Source organism: Zonotrichia leucophrys, chromosome W (assembly GCF_028769735.1).
Source record: "Zonotrichia leucophrys gambelii isolate GWCS_2022_RI chromosome W, RI_Zleu_2.0, whole genome shotgun sequence".
NCBI lineage: Eukaryota > Metazoa > Chordata > Aves > Passeriformes > Passerellidae > Zonotrichia > Zonotrichia leucophrys.
In genome coordinates this window covers 680,241-700,392 of record NC_088199.1, presented here as the reverse complement: position 1 = coordinate 700,392, position 20,152 = coordinate 680,241, and the positions used below count along the sequence as shown (strand labels likewise).

General features: G+C 41.6%; 1 protein-coding gene across 1 annotated transcript in view; it reads left to right on the top strand.

Annotated features, from left to right (window-relative positions):
* The window catches only part of LOC135459270 (zinc finger SWIM domain-containing protein 6-like), a 311,781-nt gene that overhangs the window by 209,292 nt on the left and 82,337 nt on the right, over positions 1–20,152 (top strand). Inside the window, exons 3-4 of the mRNA XM_064735045.1 lie at positions 11,038–11,186; positions 11,715–11,865. Of these exons, the coding sequence (XP_064591115.1) occupies positions 11,038–11,186; positions 11,715–11,865 (300 nt within the window). The remainder of the gene's footprint in view (positions 1–11,037; positions 11,187–11,714; positions 11,866–20,152) is intronic.

The following is a 20,152-nucleotide window of genomic DNA, read 5'->3' as shown; positions in this document are numbered from 1 at the left end:
CTGTCCTCTATTGGTTAATAATTTCTTGCTTCTCATGCAAATTAGTCCACATTTTCAGTCTTTTTATGATCTTTTTCCCAGATAGGGAGAGTTTCAGTACAATTGCTGAATTGTTTTTGTTAGTTTCTTACTTATCTCTGGTTTCTGCAAAATGTCCTTGTAGTCTATAAATTCTGCATTCCTGGTGTCCACTTCTCAGCAATGTATCTTTCTCCCAGGCTTTAACTTCCTCTCCCAAGTCTGAGAGCACCCAAAGCATGTCAAGTGCTAACTTAATTGTTTTTCTAATACATGGACATCACACAGAGCTTGCCTGTCAGCCGCTATCTGTTTCACAGATTAAATCTCCCCTCTTGTTGATTAGGTTCCAACATTTTCCCCCACTACTGCATAGGCTCCTTTTTAAAGAAATATAACTTGTTTGGTAAAAATACCAAGATTATTTAAAGATAAATCTCCTTTCAAGTGGAGGATAAATATGTGTGTTTTGTATATTGGTGCTTTTTATATACATCCTTTTCACAGGTTTTTCCTCTGTTTTAGAGCAATGAAATATTTAAACTATTTGCAAACCTGGGTCTGTTCAACAACTGCACTGCTTTGTCACAGACATCTTTTCATTAAAATCCTTTCTTAGGATTTTTCCTGCTGGAGCTGAGATGTTTCAGCAACAAATGTAAACAATTGTTATCTGCTGCTGTGGAATGCAACAGGTCCACCTGTGATTGGCCCATCTTGGATGTTTACAATTAATGGGCAATCAAGGACTGAGCTCTCTCGGACAGAGTCGGAGAGAGCTCCTTTGTTATCATTCTATTCTATTCTATTCTTAGCTTAGCTAGCCTTCTGAGAACTTTTCCTTCTATTTCTTTTAGTATAGTCATAATGTAATATAAATCATAAAATAATAAATCAAGCCTTCTGATCACGGAGTCAACATTTTCATCTCTCTCTCATCCTGCAAACCCTTGTGACCACAGTCACACTGCTTGATCTCATGTGGCTTGATTTCACTTTTAATCTAGTTTTTTGCAACTGAAGATTTATCAGCATGTGTTACATGTAGCTGACTGAATTCAAAACCCCTTAAAACTAACATAGTAAAGATGGAAGCACTCACAGAAGGGCAAGTTTCTCATTACTTGGGTTTTGTACTGTCTTGGACTTGATTCCAGACTTCTGAGAAAGTCTTATGGTTCCTGTGGAAGGTAGAAGAGTTCTTTCACATCTTCAGACACAATTTATTATTAATCAAAAAAAAAATATGGACAATAGTGCAATGTTCACAGCTGTAGGCTCTGATGTTGAAGGCAGTTGAGAAAGTTGATGAGCTGGAAGACTTTTTTTAACTTTCTCAGCAACTAGTAGACAAGACATCCCTCTGACCTTCTCAATCTTCCAGTTCTATTTTCATTGAATAAAGATTCTAGCATTCTCTGCAACCACTTAAGATTCACTTAGATGGCAGAGATGCAATTGTGAATCAATGGCTTAAATCAATAGAATCAATGCTTCTATACATCTAAAGAGTTGTAGCTATCTTTGCTTTTCATGTTCTCAGGACTTCAGTGAAAGCAAATTTTTACAAATCTGATCATGTAATTTTCCTTCCCTGCCAGTATCCTTCTTTTAGTATTGGCTACAGAGGTAACATGATCTGGGATTTGGAAGTGATAGTGGGATGCAATTCAATTTCTAACATCTTCTCAAAACCTAATAGAGATAGAGATTACACAGTTATGACAAGCCCAAAACCAAAATGTCAAGTTAACTGTAATGTTAGGGTTGCAGTTTGGAGACAGGCACACAACTGAACACACTGAGACCATGCGACCACACACAAGATTTATTGATGGATGCCTTCTTTTATAGGGGGTTCAAAATTCCTGGGCTTCAGCAACTGATTAGTCAAGGTTTCAACACCGCCCAACTCCCCAACCAATGATACGTCTTCATTAAGGATTGAATGGGATTGGCTGGGGTTCTCTGTTTGAGTTTGAATCCAACCTATGATTGCCTCACCCAGGGACTTGTTTACCTCTAGGCTATAACAAACTAGGCTAGCCAAATTTGGTTTCTTATTATCGCCAAATTTGTACAGCCTCAGACTGGCTGTGGCTCTGACAATTTCCCCTTTCTGTTTTAAAAAATGCAAAGTGTTCTTTGTCTTCCTCTGCAGGTGTCTTGCAGACAGGATGACAAAGCATGATACAGATAATAAGCTTAATTTCAATAAGACTTTCCACCCAACTCAACAAGACTAGTTTTCTCCAGCCAGTGATGTATCCCATGTATCATCGGAGTTGTAACATTCACATTCAGGAGCTGTCAAACAAGATCACAAGTTTTCAGGATGGCATGCCACAGGCTCATTACCCAGAAATTACAAATTACAATTTAACACTACAAACAAGAAACAATTCAACTGAAGCCCATCTCAATTACAAACAGACATCCTTCTGCTATTGATGTCTCCCAAATGTTTGAGTCTTGGGGTTCAAGTAGGGTGATGGGTAGATTTGTCTTACTGTTGTTGATAATCTTTTTCCTCCGACAAGCTGTCAGCTTGCTAGGTCATGTTGTGATTTGATTGAAAAACATGAGTACATTTAAGACTTTTGAGGGGAATATACACTCATCTCACTTCCACTTTCTTTGTTTTAATCACTTAACAGGAACATAATTCAATCTCAACAATACATGCACTTTTGAACTATATCAACAAGGTGAAACTTACAACTGCCTATATATATTGCTATCACCCAGGGTCTGCTAAGGAACCATCTTTTCACAATGAGGACTTGGAGAGCCTTTTCCAGATAAGGATCCCCTGTCTACCTAAGAGGAAAGTGGTCCAGCTTCTGCAAAGCCGAATCAGCTAGTCAAAGTGACTTGCTTTCATTTTTAGCACAGGAACACCTGGGTTTGATGGCATGCTTTTTCTGCCAGTCAAGGCCACAGCTTGGTCAGAGCTAAGACCCAGACTGGGGGGGCTTCCCTATCATATCCTTAAAATAAATCTTTCAGTAATGATTCATAGAACAGCCAGCTTTTTTATCTATGCTTAGCTAAATAACCAGTAATATAAATAACTTGTAAATAACTATAATTATGTACATATATATACCACTCCTTTGAAAGTACCATTTACCTTTTTGTCACAAAGAAACCAATTCAAAACTATCAAAGGGAACATCTCTGTCTCAGTTAGGTTTTACAGATCATATCCTGGTACATCATTGAAAGTGACACATCCTTGTCTTCTATAGGGGTCTCGTAGATAGTTTAGGTGTATATTTGGAGAGTTCAGATTTCGCTTGTGAAGGCTTTTCTACTTGGTCGTGATCTTAGCTTTTTATTTGATGGGTAGATACAATGTTAACAACATTATTTAGCTGTATTTGTAGAATCCATTTGTATAGTCATAATACCAAAAACTTAGCACAAAATCGGTTGGGTTTTTTGTCTCTTATAAATACAGATAGTTTGAAGTATTACTAAAATAATAACATTCCTCTGTATAAATTAAATAATACTTAGAAGAAATTAGTATCTTAAGGTTATGTACAAAAGAAACTAGCAAGCATTATTGAAATGAAATGCAAAATGTTACTGCTAATCTGTGATGGTGGTCACAAGGGTTGCAGGTGAAGAGAGAGGCGAGAATGTTGATCCATGTTCAGAAGGCTTGATTTATTATTTTATGATATGTATACTACATTATAACTACACTAAAAAGAAATAAAAGGAAAAGTTCTCAGAAGGCTAGCTAAGCTAAGAACAGAAAAGAATCAATAACAAAGATATGTGTCCCGGCAGAAAGTGAGAGCAGTGTCGCAGTTGAGGCGGTCACGACACAAAGCAGAGACCACAAGAAGTCTCAGTTGGTAACACTTTATTTGTGAACATGGCTGGTCTTTTATACACTTTCCAATTGTTTACCCTTCTTCTACCTTAACTATTGGCCACAATAAGTCAATACCATGCTATTGGTGAAAAGTTATCGTGACTTCACCTAACTTTCTAAAAATGCTTCGTCCAGCTGCAAAGTGCTCTTATCTTTCTTCTCTCGATCTCCTTGGTTACAGCCTTGGAGAAAGCTCCTTATTAGCTTCTTACTTCTCGGCTTCTTCTCGCTCCTTTAGCTAACAGGCCTGCTGTTAGCCCCTTCCACAGAGCAGCTCTGCTGTGAGTGGTCAGTAAATCCAAACATCCACAGGAGACCAATCATGAATCCACTTGTTGCATTCCACAGCAGCAGATAACCATTGTTTACACTTTGTTGCTGAAACTTCTCAGCTTCAGCAGGAAAAATCCTAACAAAAGGATTTTAATGAAAAGATGTCTGTGACACTAATCCTGTTGTCTGAAGTACCCTTGAAGTAAATTTGACAAGACTCTTAGAATGCATTTGCAGGTTTACAAGTTATTGATGTTTGTTTTGCGTTAGGCCATTCTGGGGGCTCCCTGGATGGGGGAAACCCTCCTGTAGCAGTTCTGTGCCAGGAAAAAGATGACGCACAGGACTTTTTCTGTTGCGGTGTGATGTCATGGTTTGCCTCACCCCAGGTTCCTCCCTGATAATTCCCTGCCAGGTGTGTCAATCATCCCTCCTTTCCACACCCTGACCCCTGCTGAGTGCTGTCTGTCAATCCTGGCATTCCAGAAGGGCATTGAGTGACTGGCAGAACTCAAAAGATGCCCTCCATCCCTGGAGGGACATTGGGTCATCCAGGTGTCCTCTGTACCTTGAGACTTCCCCCCCCCCTCCCCCCCCATACCTGGCTGGTGGTCCCCTGTGTTCCTTCTCTCCCCCTCTCCCCCAGGTAAAAGGGTGAGCAAACCACATGGTCAAGAGTTCTGTTGGAGCTGTTGCTGGATTCAGAGGCCTGTGGGCCAGAAATAAAGCTCTTAATTGAAACCCTCCATCAGAACCGACTCCTTTCCTTCACCTCGCCTTAAAGCTTCTCCGCTAGAGGGAAACCCGAGGAGCAGACCCTGTTACAGGGAAAGCTCCATCCTGCAGCCACCGGAGTTCCTGCATGCCTGGACTTGTCTCCAAGTGCCCAGCTGCAGCATCCAGCTAGCCAAAGGTGTCTCTGAAGTGAAAACACCGCAGTTGCCGCTTTTTGGTCAAGCAGCAAGGGCCAGATAAGCTCAGGCATGTCCCATTCTGGCTATATTGGTAATTATTCCAATATTTTTCAGTCTTCAGCTTTTTTTTTATTGTTATGTTATCCAAATTTTTGAACGCTGTCCACACCAGGCTCAGCGCACTGGAAAAGTACCACAAAATGGCCCCTGAAATGTACAGCTCCAAGGTTTTTTAAAGTTGCTTTGTCGCAGACATTTTTTCATAGAAATCCTTTCTTTGGGATTTGTTCATCTTCTGGGAAGCTGAGGCCCCAGAAGAAGAATGTAAACAATTGTTATCAGCTGCTGTGAAATGTAGCAGGTGCCCCTGTGATTGGCTCATGCTCTGTGTTTACAATTAAGGGCCAATCACAGGAGTAAGCTCAGGGACAGATTCCCTGGACACAGAACTTTGTTATTCATTCTTTTCTATTCTATTCTTAGCTTAGCAGCCTCTGCAACTTCTCGCTTTATTCCTTTTAGTATAGTTATAATGTATTATATATCATATATCAATAAATCCAGCCTTCTGATCATCAGCCAAGATTCTCGTCCACTTCTCTCACCTGAAGACCTTATCAGGTCACTGTAATATTGCTTCATCCAATTAACTCTCAAAATGTACATTATTTCTATTTATCTACCGATAACTCATTCCTTGACTGTCCATGTAACCTCTGCACTCTGCTTTCCTTTACCAATCACACTGTGTGACCAACACTGCAGAAAATGGAGTAGATGATGAAGAAGACAGGAACTACACCCAAATTCTTCCATCTTGCTTCCTATCTACATCATACTAAAAATCCCAAAACCTAAATTTCTCACCCAAGTGACATACTATACTACTCTCTATAATCTATTTCACACTTTGGTAGATTCTAGCCTATCTCAAAGGCTTGGAAGTCCTCTCCACAGGCAAAGGTTAAAGGCAGTGTTTCTCTGGGGTTCAGAACCCCTCAGAGCAGACAGAGAAATGTTCCCTGTGCCCTGGGTTCCCACAACAAGTAAAGTTTTAGAAAAATCAAATAATGTTGAAGAAAATTATATAAAGAAATGAAAAGCATATGTGCCTTTTCCTTATGACCTTGGGATTTTACTCTTTAAAATTGTTAAGTTTCTATATTAGTCTATTTACCTTCAATTAATATGTTATCTTTCAGGAAAGGTATAAAGACATGACCTCAAGGCTGCAGGACAAACCATTTTTGTTAATTAGAAGTTTCTGTTATTACTTTTTCATGCATAGTTTTTAACTTCTCTGTAATCTCAAATTACCTCAGTTCTGTGATTATTGCATCTGTATACTTAGTTGCAAAAACTTAACATTAAAAGTCATAGTTTTATTTTGTTTCAAAAATAAGAAAACATGCAAATTAGTATTTTAGTGATAGCAGTGACAGATCTGCTATATTCAGAAACCTGCTATTGACTTCAACAGGAGTTGGCATGAGTGAAATATGAAAGGTAGTTCTTAGTGATTTTCAGCATGAAAATTATTTTTTAGACATTGTAAACAGAAATGACAGGTGGAAATCTAGGCTTGGGACATTACAATTAAATTAAGACTAATTGTCTAAATGGTTTTAAGAGATATCAAGTCCTGCGTCAGAAATTGCTTTAGGATGAGAGGGTTAGGTTTTTCATTCCAGTGGTAATCTCTTACATCAGGGAAATTGTAAGGTGGAAGCTGTTTTTCCAGAAAAGAGTACCTTGAAAAAACATCAGTTAATTTCTGCTTGAAAGGACAGCTTATGAATTAGAATCATTACAGGACTGTCTATCACAAAAAACAATTGAAACAATGCAGGGGGTCACAGGGTGATATGGTAAAAAGGGGAATCTTAATAGTGAGGGTCTGGGATAGTGGTAACACAGGCACAACAACAGTACTGACTCCTTAAACCATGCAGCAGAATAGTAAAAAACAGAAAAGTTCTAGGGACTAGCTGTAGATTCAACAGGTTGAGCCGGTAGATGCTTGTGGTATTTTTGGGGTTCCCCAGATGGAGGAGGAATGAAGGAATAGGACTCCATGTTCTTAGAAGGCTAATTTATTATGATATGATATGATATGATATGATATGATATGATATGATATGATATGATATATAATATGATATTAAAGAATGCTATACTAAAACTATACTAAAGAATAGAGAGAGGATACTTACAGAAGGCTTAACAAGATAATAATTAAAAACCCGTGACACTCTCCTCAGAGTGTGACATAGCCTGACCGTGATTGGTCATTAAGTCAAAACAATTCACATGTTGGATAAACAATCTCCAAACCAGATTCCAAAGCAGCAAAACACAGGAAAAGCAAATGAGATAATATTGTTTTCCTTTTTCTCGGAGGTTTCTCTGCTTTCCAGGAGAAGAAATCCTGGTGAAGGGATTTTTCAGAAAGGCTATGCAAATGCTGCAGTCTTCCTGAGGAAGGGGTTACCCATCCAGACAGGTCCTTTCTCCAGCACAGTATCAGCTCACGAGGGTTTGCAGTAGACAGGAACTCTGGCTGTTGTAGGAGCAGTGGAAACGGCACAGGTTGGGGGAGGCGCTGGGGCAGCTCACGCCTTATCAGGAAAAGCCTGCCATGTAGGGGGGACGGGAATTGGCACTGCCTCTGCCAGCGCTGCTTCTGCTGGTGCACCCAGGTTCTCTGGGTCGCTTCTTCACTGCCCACATGCAGAGTGTTGCAGGCGTTTTGCCAGACCTGCTGTGAAGGTGGCTTGCTGCTGGCCGCTGTCTTGCAGCTATGCCATGTGGTTGGTGGCGCGTGCTTGCTGCCACCACTACAGCACCATACCTCCGCAGCTGTCTGCATGTGTCCCCTCCCACCACCTCTGTCACTGCTGCTTCGTTCTTGCAGAGGGCAGGCTGAGAGGGACCACCCTGCTAGTAAGAGCCCCCGTGGCCCCAGTCACTCACCACGACATGGCTCTAGATAATACTGCATTGCACAGAGTGGCACAAGTTCATTTGTGATACTGCCAGGGTCCCCTCTAGGGTTAAATGGATCTGGGGACCAGGGGCCATCTTCTGGCTCTCCTCCCACAGCTCTGGCAAACTTACAGTCATCTGTGTGTGGCTCAGTCTCCCAACCTCTCAGGTGCTGATTGCAGCACTGGCTGCCTTGGTGTTTTCCAGGCTTCTTGAGTCCCTAACGTGGATGCAGCAATATACAGGGTTCTGCAGCCCCAGGCGCCGGCGGGTCTATGCATGGCATGGGCATGCACGGTGCCGGGAGGACTCCAGCAGTGGGGCTGCCAGCTTCTCTCCCAGCTTCTGGAGCTGCAATGCTTATGGGTTCTGGTGGGTGCACGGGAGGGAGTCCCAGGAACAACGGCAGAGCCAATTCCAGCCGCTGCCCCCATGTGCCTGGCATGGCATCCCCTCCTCTGCGGGGTGCCTCCCTGTCCTGGTTTAGGGCAAATTTGTTAAAGAATCTGCAAAGGAGGGCCCCTCCAGAAAGCAAAACCCACTCGGCCCCTCCCCCCAACCGGTTCGGGAAAAAATTCCTTGGAGAGAAGTAGAAAGAACCTGTTTATTTGACTGGCCCAGCACCCCCCAGCACACAAAATGAACAATACCCGATGACACCACTTTGAGAAAGATGACAAAATCAGAAAGTCTATTTTGGGAGGTGGTTGCTCTGTTCTCAGTCCCTCTGGTGCTGGGCCAGCTGCTGCAGCCGAACCTTCGGTGTTCCCGGGTCCCAGTCTGGAGCAGGTTCGAGATGGTCACAGAAACAGGAGAGGGGAAACAGTCCAGGAAGGAATGTGGACTGTTTAGTTAGAACTAGCTAATAAGCAGAGGAGAAAGCAGAGCAGAAGCAAGAGCAGAAAAGAGAGCAAGCAAAAGCAGCAAGCTGAAGCCAGAAGTGAAAAAACAGCCCTATGTACCGCTTGTCTCTGTGTCCCTGATAAGAGAAACCCAAACAAAACTTCCACTCTTCAGGGCCGGTCTTAAAGGCACAGAACAGATGAATGGGGATATAAGCATCATAATGTCACCCCAGGACACTCCCATGCTCCACCATTTTGGGATGTTTTGGAGGGCTGTGCCCGTGGCATCTCCACTGCCATCCCCGTGTCCTGCTCAGCTTCCAAGCACCCCAGCAAGTCCAAAAAAAACCCTCCATGGCTTTATAACATTTATAGCATCCATAGTGGCTTCTAAAGCCTGTTCTACAAACCTCCAGAGTTTTATAATGTCCATAGCGGCTTCCAGAGCCTGTTGCTCATGCTTTACTCCCTGTTGAAGTAAAAAGAGAGTCCATACCTTCATAACTAGGTGTTCCACTGAGATCCATCCTCCCATATTTTCAGCGGTGCTTTTCTTCTATTTAAAGGGGTATATACAAAGGTAGTCCTGACTTTTTGGCTGCTCTCCATGCCAAAAATGGTTCTTCTCATTGTATTTTTGGCAGCTTTTTTGCAACAAGTGGGCTCCACTCATACTATTTGGCAGCTTTTTCACTGCAGATGGGTTCTACTCACCCACCCTGTCTCCCCCACTCTACACATGGATGGCTGTATCAATCACGTTGGGATCACTACTTGTTACATTAGGGTCGCAGTTTGGAGATAGGCACACGACTGAACACACCAAGATCATGCAACAACACACAAGATTTATTGATGGTTACCCTCTTTTATAGGGGTTTCAAAATTCCTGGGCTTGAACAACTGATTGGTTGAGGTTTCAACACCCCCCAGCTCCCTGACCAATGATACATCTGCATTCAGGATTAAATGGGATTGGCTGGGGTCCCCTGTTTGAGTTTGAATCCAACTTATCATTGCCTCACCCAGGGACTTGTTTACCTCTAGGCTATAACGAACTAGGCTAGCCAAATTTGGTTTCTTATTATGGCCAAATTTGTACAGCCTCAGACTGGCTGTGGCTGTGACAGTTAACTTCAGTCTTGGGCATGATTAAAATGCCTTACATCTGAGTATAGTGATGCACTACCATTTTTTCCCCTGACAGTCTAGATAAGTGCTTTTCAACTTTTTTAGTTAGAATACCTCTTAAAAATATTCAGTGAAGGTGCAGGTTTCTTCAGAAATATGTAGATTGTTAGATACTGCAGGAACTTGTTTTATTTTTGTCAGACTTTAAAAAAGGCCATAAGGGGAAAATCATTGATCTCAGCTACAAAATTTTAGTTAGAGCAACCTGTGGCCAAAGCACTGCCTGATGTAAATCCAGTCACTTCACTTGGCACTAAGCTAATTCAGATAAGAGTTGCTTTGAATTGACTGTATGCTGATGACATGGCCTGTTGTAAAAATGGTCCTTCAGAAGCACCACAATCTTACACAGCTGTAACTTATTTATGTTAATGCCTTTAGTGCTTAAAGACTTTGGGTTTGCTTAGGAATTATTTTTTATTCTTTATTCTTTGTTTAGCTTTGCAGGGCCATCACAGCTCAAAGGCACTGAAGTGATGATTTTCCTCATGTTCATCAGTAGCAGTGCTCATTAGTAGTAACTTAAACCTGAGCAAGATTGCTGAAGGTACAGAAGTCACACAGGTGTTCTGGGGAGAGTGGTTTTAACACCGCAGTTGTTGAAATTATTATATTAAGTGTAATTTTGTTTGTAAAAGCATTCTAGAATAACTGTTGAGGCAGGAGGAAGAAACTCATCTTGATTTTAACATTTTATTATAAAATATTGTTTGTTTAAATACCTTTTCATAGACTGTAATTTCTAAGTGCTTAAGACTGCTTAGGAGAAATTTAGGTCTATTTTAAAGAACCTTTTAAGTCAAGACATCCAAAATGGGACAATACACAAATCCAAAATCCTTTGCAGTACTCATTTGCCCTGGACCCACAAACCTCTTTTCTTTATGTAGAACATAATGATTTATCTTCTTGCTGTTTGCAGGTGCTCCTGACCCAACAGCAGGTGCTAGCATAGATGATGAAAACTGCTGGCATTTGGATGAGGAACAGGTCCAAGAACAGGTTAAACTCTTCCTCTCCCAGGGTGGATATCATGGATCTGGGAAGCAAATCAATTTGCTTTTTGCAAAGGTATGTTGAGTACTCAGACTTGCCTCTTTTTTCTCCCCCCACTCCCCCATCCAGTCTGTACTTGTTCCGGTCTTACTCGAAGTTCTGTTGTTCTAAAACAAGACAAAGCCCTGGGAACATGATAGCAAGTTAATAATGCAATGGGATGCAATCTGGTGTGTCTTGATATTAGTTTAAGGATATGAAGTAGCATTTCAACTGTCTACAGCTTTGCTGTTCTCTTCCTTCCTACCCTCAAAATGTTGGAGAGACCTGTAGAAATTATGGTCTTGCAGTAGCTTGCATAATACACCTGTGGATTACTTGTGGAAGAAGTGTATTTGCAGAATTGCAATGGGATACTGAAACTAAAAATTGTTAAAATTGGGAAGGCAGATTATTTTTTTTCTACTTAAAAATTTCACATCAAATATATAAATTATATGTCTTATTTAACAGAGGTGGAATATTTAGCACTTCAGCATATCATCTGTACTGTGGTTTGTTTTGGGTTTTTTTCAAGTTTATATTAAAAGACTCATTTCCTAGGTGCGAGAGATGCTGAAGATGAGAGATTCAAATGGAGCTCGCATGTTGACATTGATAACAGAACAGTTCATGGCTGACCCTCGTCTGTCGCTTTGGACACAACAAGGAACTGCAATGACTGACAAGTATAGACAACTCTGGGATGAACTGGGTAAATGCATAGACTTCAAAATCATTTAGGTGTTCATGTGTATAATGAAGAAACAATTACATATTTGGCATGTAAACTTACTGTGGTACTAGATAAAGCAAGTTAGAATTTTCTTCAAGTTTGCTTGTTCAGTTAAGGTTGGACGAAATTGAATTTCTGATCTACTATATGATACAATTACAACTGGAGGAGAGAAAGCATACTACGAAACAAGTATGATTGTAACAGGTTGTAAGTACCTGAGGAACTATAAAAAGAATAAAACAAAAAGTGGAAATGTAGCTACACAACTGAGGGTAAGCATAGAAGCCACTAGAGATAAACTGGAAAGCTTAAGGAAGAAATAGATTAAAAACTAGAGAGAAATAGAAGGCAAAAAGAAAAGATTCATAAAGAGTATGAGAAGATAGCAACAAAGGAAAGCAGAAGTCCCTTACTGAGTAGGAAAGGAGATCAAGTAACAGAGGGTTATAACAACTAACACTGCTTTACAGGAAAGGTCAGTTGTGACCAGATATAACATGTACTATGGAGAGAACACATGCTGGAATGGGGAAGGAATTATTTAAACTGTTAAAGTCTGAAGACACTTGCTTTAAAGTGTTCAAGAAACTCACTGAGAGAGTTTTGAACTGCTGCTTCAGAAGTTCTCAAAATCTATAGGAATTCGTGATAGAAAGGGATGTTAAAAACAACTTGAAGGTAAATGTCACTAAGATTTTAAAGATGGGTAGGTGAGTAGAAAGGATAATATTAAGTAACCTTTCAGCATTGTTTTCTTAGATTTAAGGTACTGGAACAAACCACTAACCAGTTGGTATGTAAGCATATAGAAGATAAGTGTGATTATTTTCAATACAGTAGTAAAACTGTTTCCCTAAAAGATAAATCACTGAGTGTATGAGTGAAGGAATTAATGTGTATATCTTAGCTGTAGTAAAGTTTTGGATGCTGTCCTGGAGGCTTTCTCAAAACAAATTGAAAAGATGCAGCCTAAATGAAATTGCCTGGTGATTCATGGATCTTGGAGTAGTTACCTGTGCTGTCATTCAATCTGGAAAGACACTTTAAGTCTAGACATACGGGAATCTATCTTGAAATATGTTCTGGTCAATATTGCTTTTCCTGACTTATTGGAATATGAATCCCAATATTACCAGTTAGATTGTGCCTGGGCCAGTCTGACCCTCGCTGCTAGGCCGAAGGTGGCATCTGTGGTGTATCACCCCAGAGACACCTTTAGCTTGCTGATGGTTTCAGCTGGGCACTAAACAAGTCCAGGCTTGTTAGGAACTCCGTTTACCTCAGGAAGAAGACTTCAGGCGAAGGTGAAGAGAAAAAAAAGGAGAGGATTCTGCTGGAGGGTTATATCCAGTGGTTTATTCCATGGTTACAGAGGTCTGAATCTTGGGAAGAGCTCCAACAGAATGCCCGATCGCATGGCCAGACTCACCTTTTAAGCTCAGGGGGAGGGGAGGGGACAGGTGAGCCACCAACCAGGTGGGAGGGGCGGGGTCTCAAGGGACGAGGGACACCTAGACAGGCCAATGACCTCTGGGCCTGAGGGGCATCCTTTGAATTTGACCAACCACACGATGCCTTTGCTGGAATGTTAAGCCTGATTGACAGGACTCACTCGGCAAGGGACGAGGGGGGGGAGGGGAAGAGGGTATTGGTACACCTGGGGAAGGGACCTGAAAGTTTGAAACACACCGTAACACTGACTTATGTGGCATGAAATATTAAAATAAATATATATACATATAAAAGCAAACCAAGAAAACCAAACAAAAAACCCAAAACAAAGAAATAAAACCCCACCAAAAAAAATCCGCAAAGAACTCAAAACTTACTAAAGACACCCCTTGGGACAATATGTAAACACTGCGGAGAACAAAGCCAAATCCATAATGCTCTTGGTACATTTTAAAGGTCCAAAATCAAGCTAAATGTTGCAGTAAGGGCATAAAAATTTATCAGAAAATAAAGCCCTTTTGTTCCAGCTGGTCCTCAGAGGGACTGGGTGCAGTTGGGCTTAGTTTCTGGTTAGAACCACTACAATTCCTTGTAGATTTAATTCCTTTAGTCCCCCATGAGTTGCAATAGCCAATGTTTATATTTGTCCAGCACAATTATATAACATCATTCAATTCTGGAATGCTGTCAACTGGGGTGTGAAAATTCACTCCAGTACCCATTCCACCACAGTTCCAGCTATCCAGTGTTGCCATTGGTTTTCTGATTCCCTTTTAATTTGTCCCCACAGAGACAGTGAAAGAGGTTGCTTCATCTAAAGGGGTCAAAGTGTTAATAGTCCCAGCATGTGTTGCCATTGCCAGCCCTCTATTAGTAAGTCAGTAGACTGTGTTCCATCACTGCTAACCCACATGGTGTGCCCCATAGAGGTTATACTTAGTTCTGAACAAATTATGTCAGACTCAGTATCATTGTTAGTCAAATAAGATCAAGTGTCTTTGAGTGGGGTGATATAGTTTTGACAAGTACAACCTAATCTGAAAGCTCAAATGAATGGGCCCAGTCTCTGAAGTTCAGTTTTATTGGAGTTGCAATTATAAACTCCAGTACAATTCCAATTATGATATTTTTGGGCTGTTTGAGCAAGAAACATTTAAATTTGTGTCTAGAACATCAACCTGTATGGGATCATCTGGCAATCCAATTGTTCTTTCCCAATCAATGCACCAGCTGGTAGTTGCATATAATGGCAGTCACCGCATTGTGGCCTTCCCTACCCCCATGGAATATGCATTCCCCATGGTGTATCAGCACATGTATCCTCAGGAAGACAAAAAATTTTCTCAACTGAGTCACTATTACTCTCAAATTTCAATGATGATATTACAGTTTCATATAGTTGTATTATTGTTGGTCCACTTTAAAACATATTTTCCTTCCTCAGTTTGCCAAGTCAGATTTGTGTGATTTTTCCACATAACCTCCCAAGTTTTAATCAAACCCATAGTTAAATTCCCCAAATTACTGGTGAGTTGGCAGATGGAGGAAAAGGTAAACGTGGTGATTTGACTAACGTTATGTGTATGTCCAAAAACTTGGATTAACTGCAATGTAAGATTTCAAGCAATCCCTGACCTTCTGTCTAGTGACAGTAAGAATAATAAAGAGTGTTCTTGATAATCTCCCTCTATTAGGTTGTCATCAATATATTGATATCATGTAATGTCAGGTGGAATAGGAATCTCTACTAAGACCTTAGCCAAGGCATTGTGAGAAATAGCAAGAGAATGTTTATATCCTTGTGAAAGTATATTGGATACTCCTCAGTGTAAAGGCAAACTGTGCTTTATCCTGTTCAGGGAGGGGAATCGTGAAAAAGATGTCCTTAACATCGAGGGCAGCCATCTAAGCATGAGCAGCACCCAGTAGCAGTGTCACTATCTAGACAATGTTTGGAACTGCAGCAGTTAGAGGTGCAGTATTAGCAGTTAACTGTCAATATACCATGAAATGCCAGTGCCAGGTCAGTTTCTTTACTGGCCACACCAGTGAATTATAAAGCAAATGAGTCCTTGTAATGATGCCTCTTTTTTTTCCAAATCTATCACTAATTTATCAATTCCCATAAGTGCTGCTGTTGGCAGGGGGTACTGTTTTGCATTAGTAAATTTAGAAGGCAGCAATGGTATCGATGTCCCTAATGAATTGATAAAAATTTCCAAGCCTGAATCATCCCACATTCTTTCAGATTCTATTTGTATTCCCAGCAACCCAGTGCCTTCCATTGCGAAGCTCCACAGAGTTCCATCTGGGAGTTTCCAGGTTTGCCCATAAAGTAAATCAAATCCTAAAAGTTTTAGTTGGGCAGCCCCCACAAGCACTTCAACCTTAGTAAATTGTTTTTTCCCCAGGAGCCAGATGGAAATTTTTGCTGTTGGACATTCCTTTATTGTACCATCAGTTCTGGTAAAATTTTTACGGTCACTGAGTATAATTTCCAAAACATTTGCTGCTTCCTTTGTAATCACTGATATTTGGGTCCCTGCATCAATTAGAAATTCAACCATAATTTTTCACAGTCTGACTAGAATATCAATAGAAGGTTCCAGCTATTTGCCTCGGAGCCACTGTACCGCTAATACCCACCAAGCAGGCTCAGGAGCTTTAACAATGGTTATCTGATGTGGAGACCCTGACCCATCCTGTCCAGCATCCATAATTCACTATTTCCTGCACGAATCCACTCTAGGTAGCTAAATGCATCATCTGCACCCAGGCCCCTGGATGCCCAGGAACTGTGGCATTTTGGACATAAATCTGTCCGGTTTTCGGCTGTTTGGATGGCCTGGAAAGGCCCGGGGTGGCCTTGGGGCAGCCCGCATTTCAAAGGAACAGAAGAGGCTTCAGTTCTTCTTTCGGTCTCTGTGTTTATTAATTGTTTATCTAAAAGATTTTCTTTCGGCCCGACAGAGCTCTGCTCAGCAGCCAGCCATGAGCACACTCCCCTCCCTCCGGGCGGTCACCTATCTTTATACCCAAAGTTGCGTATACAATATTTATCATTTTTCCCCAATACCTTTCACCCTTATTGCCCGGTGCACTTTTAGTAATGACCAATCCCAAAGTGCCACCATCACCACAGAAGATGGAGGAGAAGAAGAAGAAGAAGAAGGACAGGACACGCCCCGATTCCTCCATCTTACTTCTCTAAACTCCCCTGTACAGAAATCCTAAACCCTGTGTTTCACTATCTAACTAACTAATCCCTTCACCATTCACCCCGGTGAAACCCTCCTATCCTCATACAGGTGTCGTCTCCTGTGTAGGATCAAAGTCCAGCCACCAGACACTTCTGGCAACATTCCAGGACTCCCGAGCCCCCCAAGGGTGGTCTCGGTGACTCGGCACCTCAGTCCTGAGGTGCTGAGATCCCACATAAATCTGCTGCATTTCATCCTGAAAGTTTGCTACAAAAGTCTTGAGACTGTTTGGAAAACCCAGAATAAGATGGGTTAATCTGGCTGAATTGATAGGGGCTAACATAAGAGACTTTCTAAGCCTGTCCCTCTCATACATAGTCTATATACAAACTGCTTCCTGCACAGAAGCTGCGAGATCAGAGAATCAAGCAGTTTTAATAGCCAGTGGATCTCCCCTATCCTGCAGATCAATCCCTCCTACCCAATATACCACCTGTGCAGTTAAAGAATATCATGATCTCTGGGAGTGGTGGTTAAAAACCTGCCAGGACCCCAATGGCTTCCCGCTTCTTCCTCACTTGATAAAATCCAATCCTCATTGGTCAGAGAGACTCATCACACATATTCCATTTTGGAGAGGGTGATTGGCTCATCAGCGGTTCTATTTTTTTTCCTTGCAGATATTTTTCCTGTTTTTCTACTGCATGCAATTCAGTTTTCAAGTCTCCAGTTTCCACCAAAAGGGAGTCTATGCAAATTTCCTTTTTTCCCCCTCCAATTCTTTTTCCAAAGGCCAATAATGCTTTTAGCAGATTATTTTCAAGTTGAATCCCTGCATATACCACACTTGGATTTTTTTTGGATGGCAAGGATTCTTTAGCCTCTTCTTGTGCATAGGATAGACAAGTACCTAATGCAGCACAGATATTTGATGAACAAGGGAAGAAGGCAGTATTTCCAGGATTGGCAGGGAAGGGTCTGGAAATCAGGGAGGTGCAAGGGAGATTGACATGGGGACTGACATAAGATTAGGCAGGAAAATAGTAGCAAACAACTTCAGGGCAAAACCATTGGGGAAACCAAAGGGGGTTGTCATGGTTTGGCTTGGCACAGAGCCAGTGCCCCCATGAGAATACCCTCTCCCTGGTGTCTGCTGTGAGATGTGACCAGGAATAAGCAAAATAGGCTTCAGCTTAAACATAAAGAAAACTTTATTACTTAAACTACAAGAAAATAGGAAAAAAACTATAAGAAAAAAAAATTTGAAACCTTACAAAAGCATTTTCTTCCTCCCCACCACTAAAATTTCTCAATCTGATACATTCTTTCAAATTACTAACTGCTTAGTCTGGCACCACCCTTTAGGATATTCAAACTTCAGTCCATGAAGAGGAGAGGAGTCCTTCTTGCACTATAGGCTTCCCCTGGAAACATGCTGAAACTTCGTGTGCTTCTATGTCACTCGGCACCGCCCGGAAAAGTCCTTTGCTGCTTGTGACATCTTCTTTCCATGCTTAGTGCTCTCACCACTGTGCATGGATCAGAGCTGCTTTTAGGGTTGTCTTTCAAGGATGCCTTGTCTCACTCTAAAAAGGCACAGTCTCTGCTTTGGGACATCTGTCTCCCCCATTTTTTTCCAACCCCCTGGGGCCGAGGGGTCTTCACGATGAACCCTCTTGGTTCTGAGGCACTGCTTCCCACTTATTCCTGGTCAAACCACCACAGGGGTACATGGAACAAACCATTATAAATTCACAATAAGGAACACCTTAAGATTACAACAGAAAAACAATCTCCTACATCTCCTCCTTTTTTGTTTAGTTTTTTGAAATGAAATGGGGAAGGGTACTAAACTAATCTTTTAAACTTCATTTCCTTTGGGTGCATTTCCTTCCCACCATTCTTGCTCTTGGGTGGTGGCTGCCACCACAATTTGGGACGAAGGCGATTTGCTGGTGCTTTTGGTTATCATCCTCCTCAGTACACTGAAGACTCCCGAAATCAGAAAAAATATGAGAATAAAATAGGCAATGTCTTTTATAACAGAAGTCACCCATCCCAACATTTCCCAGCCCTTAAAAATGTTCCGAAATCAGTCCTCAGTTTCTTGCTTCATGTTGCTGATCATGTTTTTTATCTCATTAATTGAGGCATGGATGCTTTGACTCTTACTAGATAGGTTGAAACAACAAAGTCCCTCAAATTCTTGGCACCCATGCCCATGTGCCAGCAGCAAGAAATCAATGGCAGCCCTGTTTTGGAGAGTCGCTTTCCTGGTTATTTTTTCATCTTCTAGGAGGTTACTGAGGGCAGTAGATATTAGATTTGCCTGCTTCGTAACCCAACATTCAATGTTTCCCAATTCGCTCAAAGCTTTGGCTGCTGCCACCCAGGGGAGGAAGACAGAGACAGAAACCTGTTTAGATTTGACCCAATGGTAAATTTCGGCATCACAATGTTCATCAAATTGGTTTGCATTCCTTTTTTGAATTTTGATTCTATTTTGGTTGTTCCAATTTGAAATTTAGGTCATGTTGGGGGAAGCAAGGGACAGCAGCCCTAGCATGCGCGAACCTCCGAGAATCAAACTGAATGCAAAATAAAGCTTTGGCCGAACCTAAAATTTCAAATTCTTGGGGTTCTTTATCATCGTAGGGCAGGTTGTAAACCCATTTCCTCCACAGGACTAAGGGATTGATCACAGGAGTTTTAGTGTAGTTGACCATGCCCCAATAGTGGTAAATTTCAACCCAGGTATCAGGCGGATTTTTGTTGGTTTCATTTTGAATTCTCCTTAGGGAAATGGGGTACTCTTCTAATTTGAACAGAATCCCCACCAGGCAAGTCGACATGAGGTTATCTGCTGCGGCTGTTGACAAACACAGATGATCTTGGTTGAGTGCATGGGCTAGGGTCACCCAAATGTTCTTTCTGGGTTGAGGGATGATCCACGCCTCACAGGACTGGAAACACAGGGCAAGGAACCACAGATGTTGATACTTCATGGTTGGCCGGGAGGATGCCTAAAAAGGAAGATGAAAACAGCACAACTTAAGATGAAACGTAACTCAGGTGAAGCAGGGGGTTTAGGGGTCCTGCTTCCTTTACAGCATCGTCTATTTGATGCAACTGCATCATCAGTTGGATTATTTGGAGGAATTGGAGAGGTTATTTTTGACTGGTCCTTTTTCCTCGATGGAATATAAAGCTTGACCCATTTTCGAGGGATCCACATCATCCCGGAGGTTGTGGATACACATGCATACCCATGACCCCAGGTTACCAATTTATATGGTCCTTGAATTTCCCCAGAGTCTGGATCCTTAATCATAACTGGTGGTCTTTCCTCAGGCTGGAACTGCTGGTGCTGCTAAAAGTGCTTGACAGATGGCGGGTTGAGGTCTTCTAAAGTGCAATTAAGAAAGTTAATCGTAAATGGTGCTTTGCACAGTCTTTGTGGTAGAAAGGTGGCCTGAACATCTTCCCTCTGATGGTTGAGGACCTTTTTAAGTGTTTGATGAGTCCTTTCTATTACTGCCTGGCTGGTGGGGGAGTGTGGTTATACCCTTCTGATGTTCAACCCCCCATTCCTGTAAAAAGTCACTGAACGC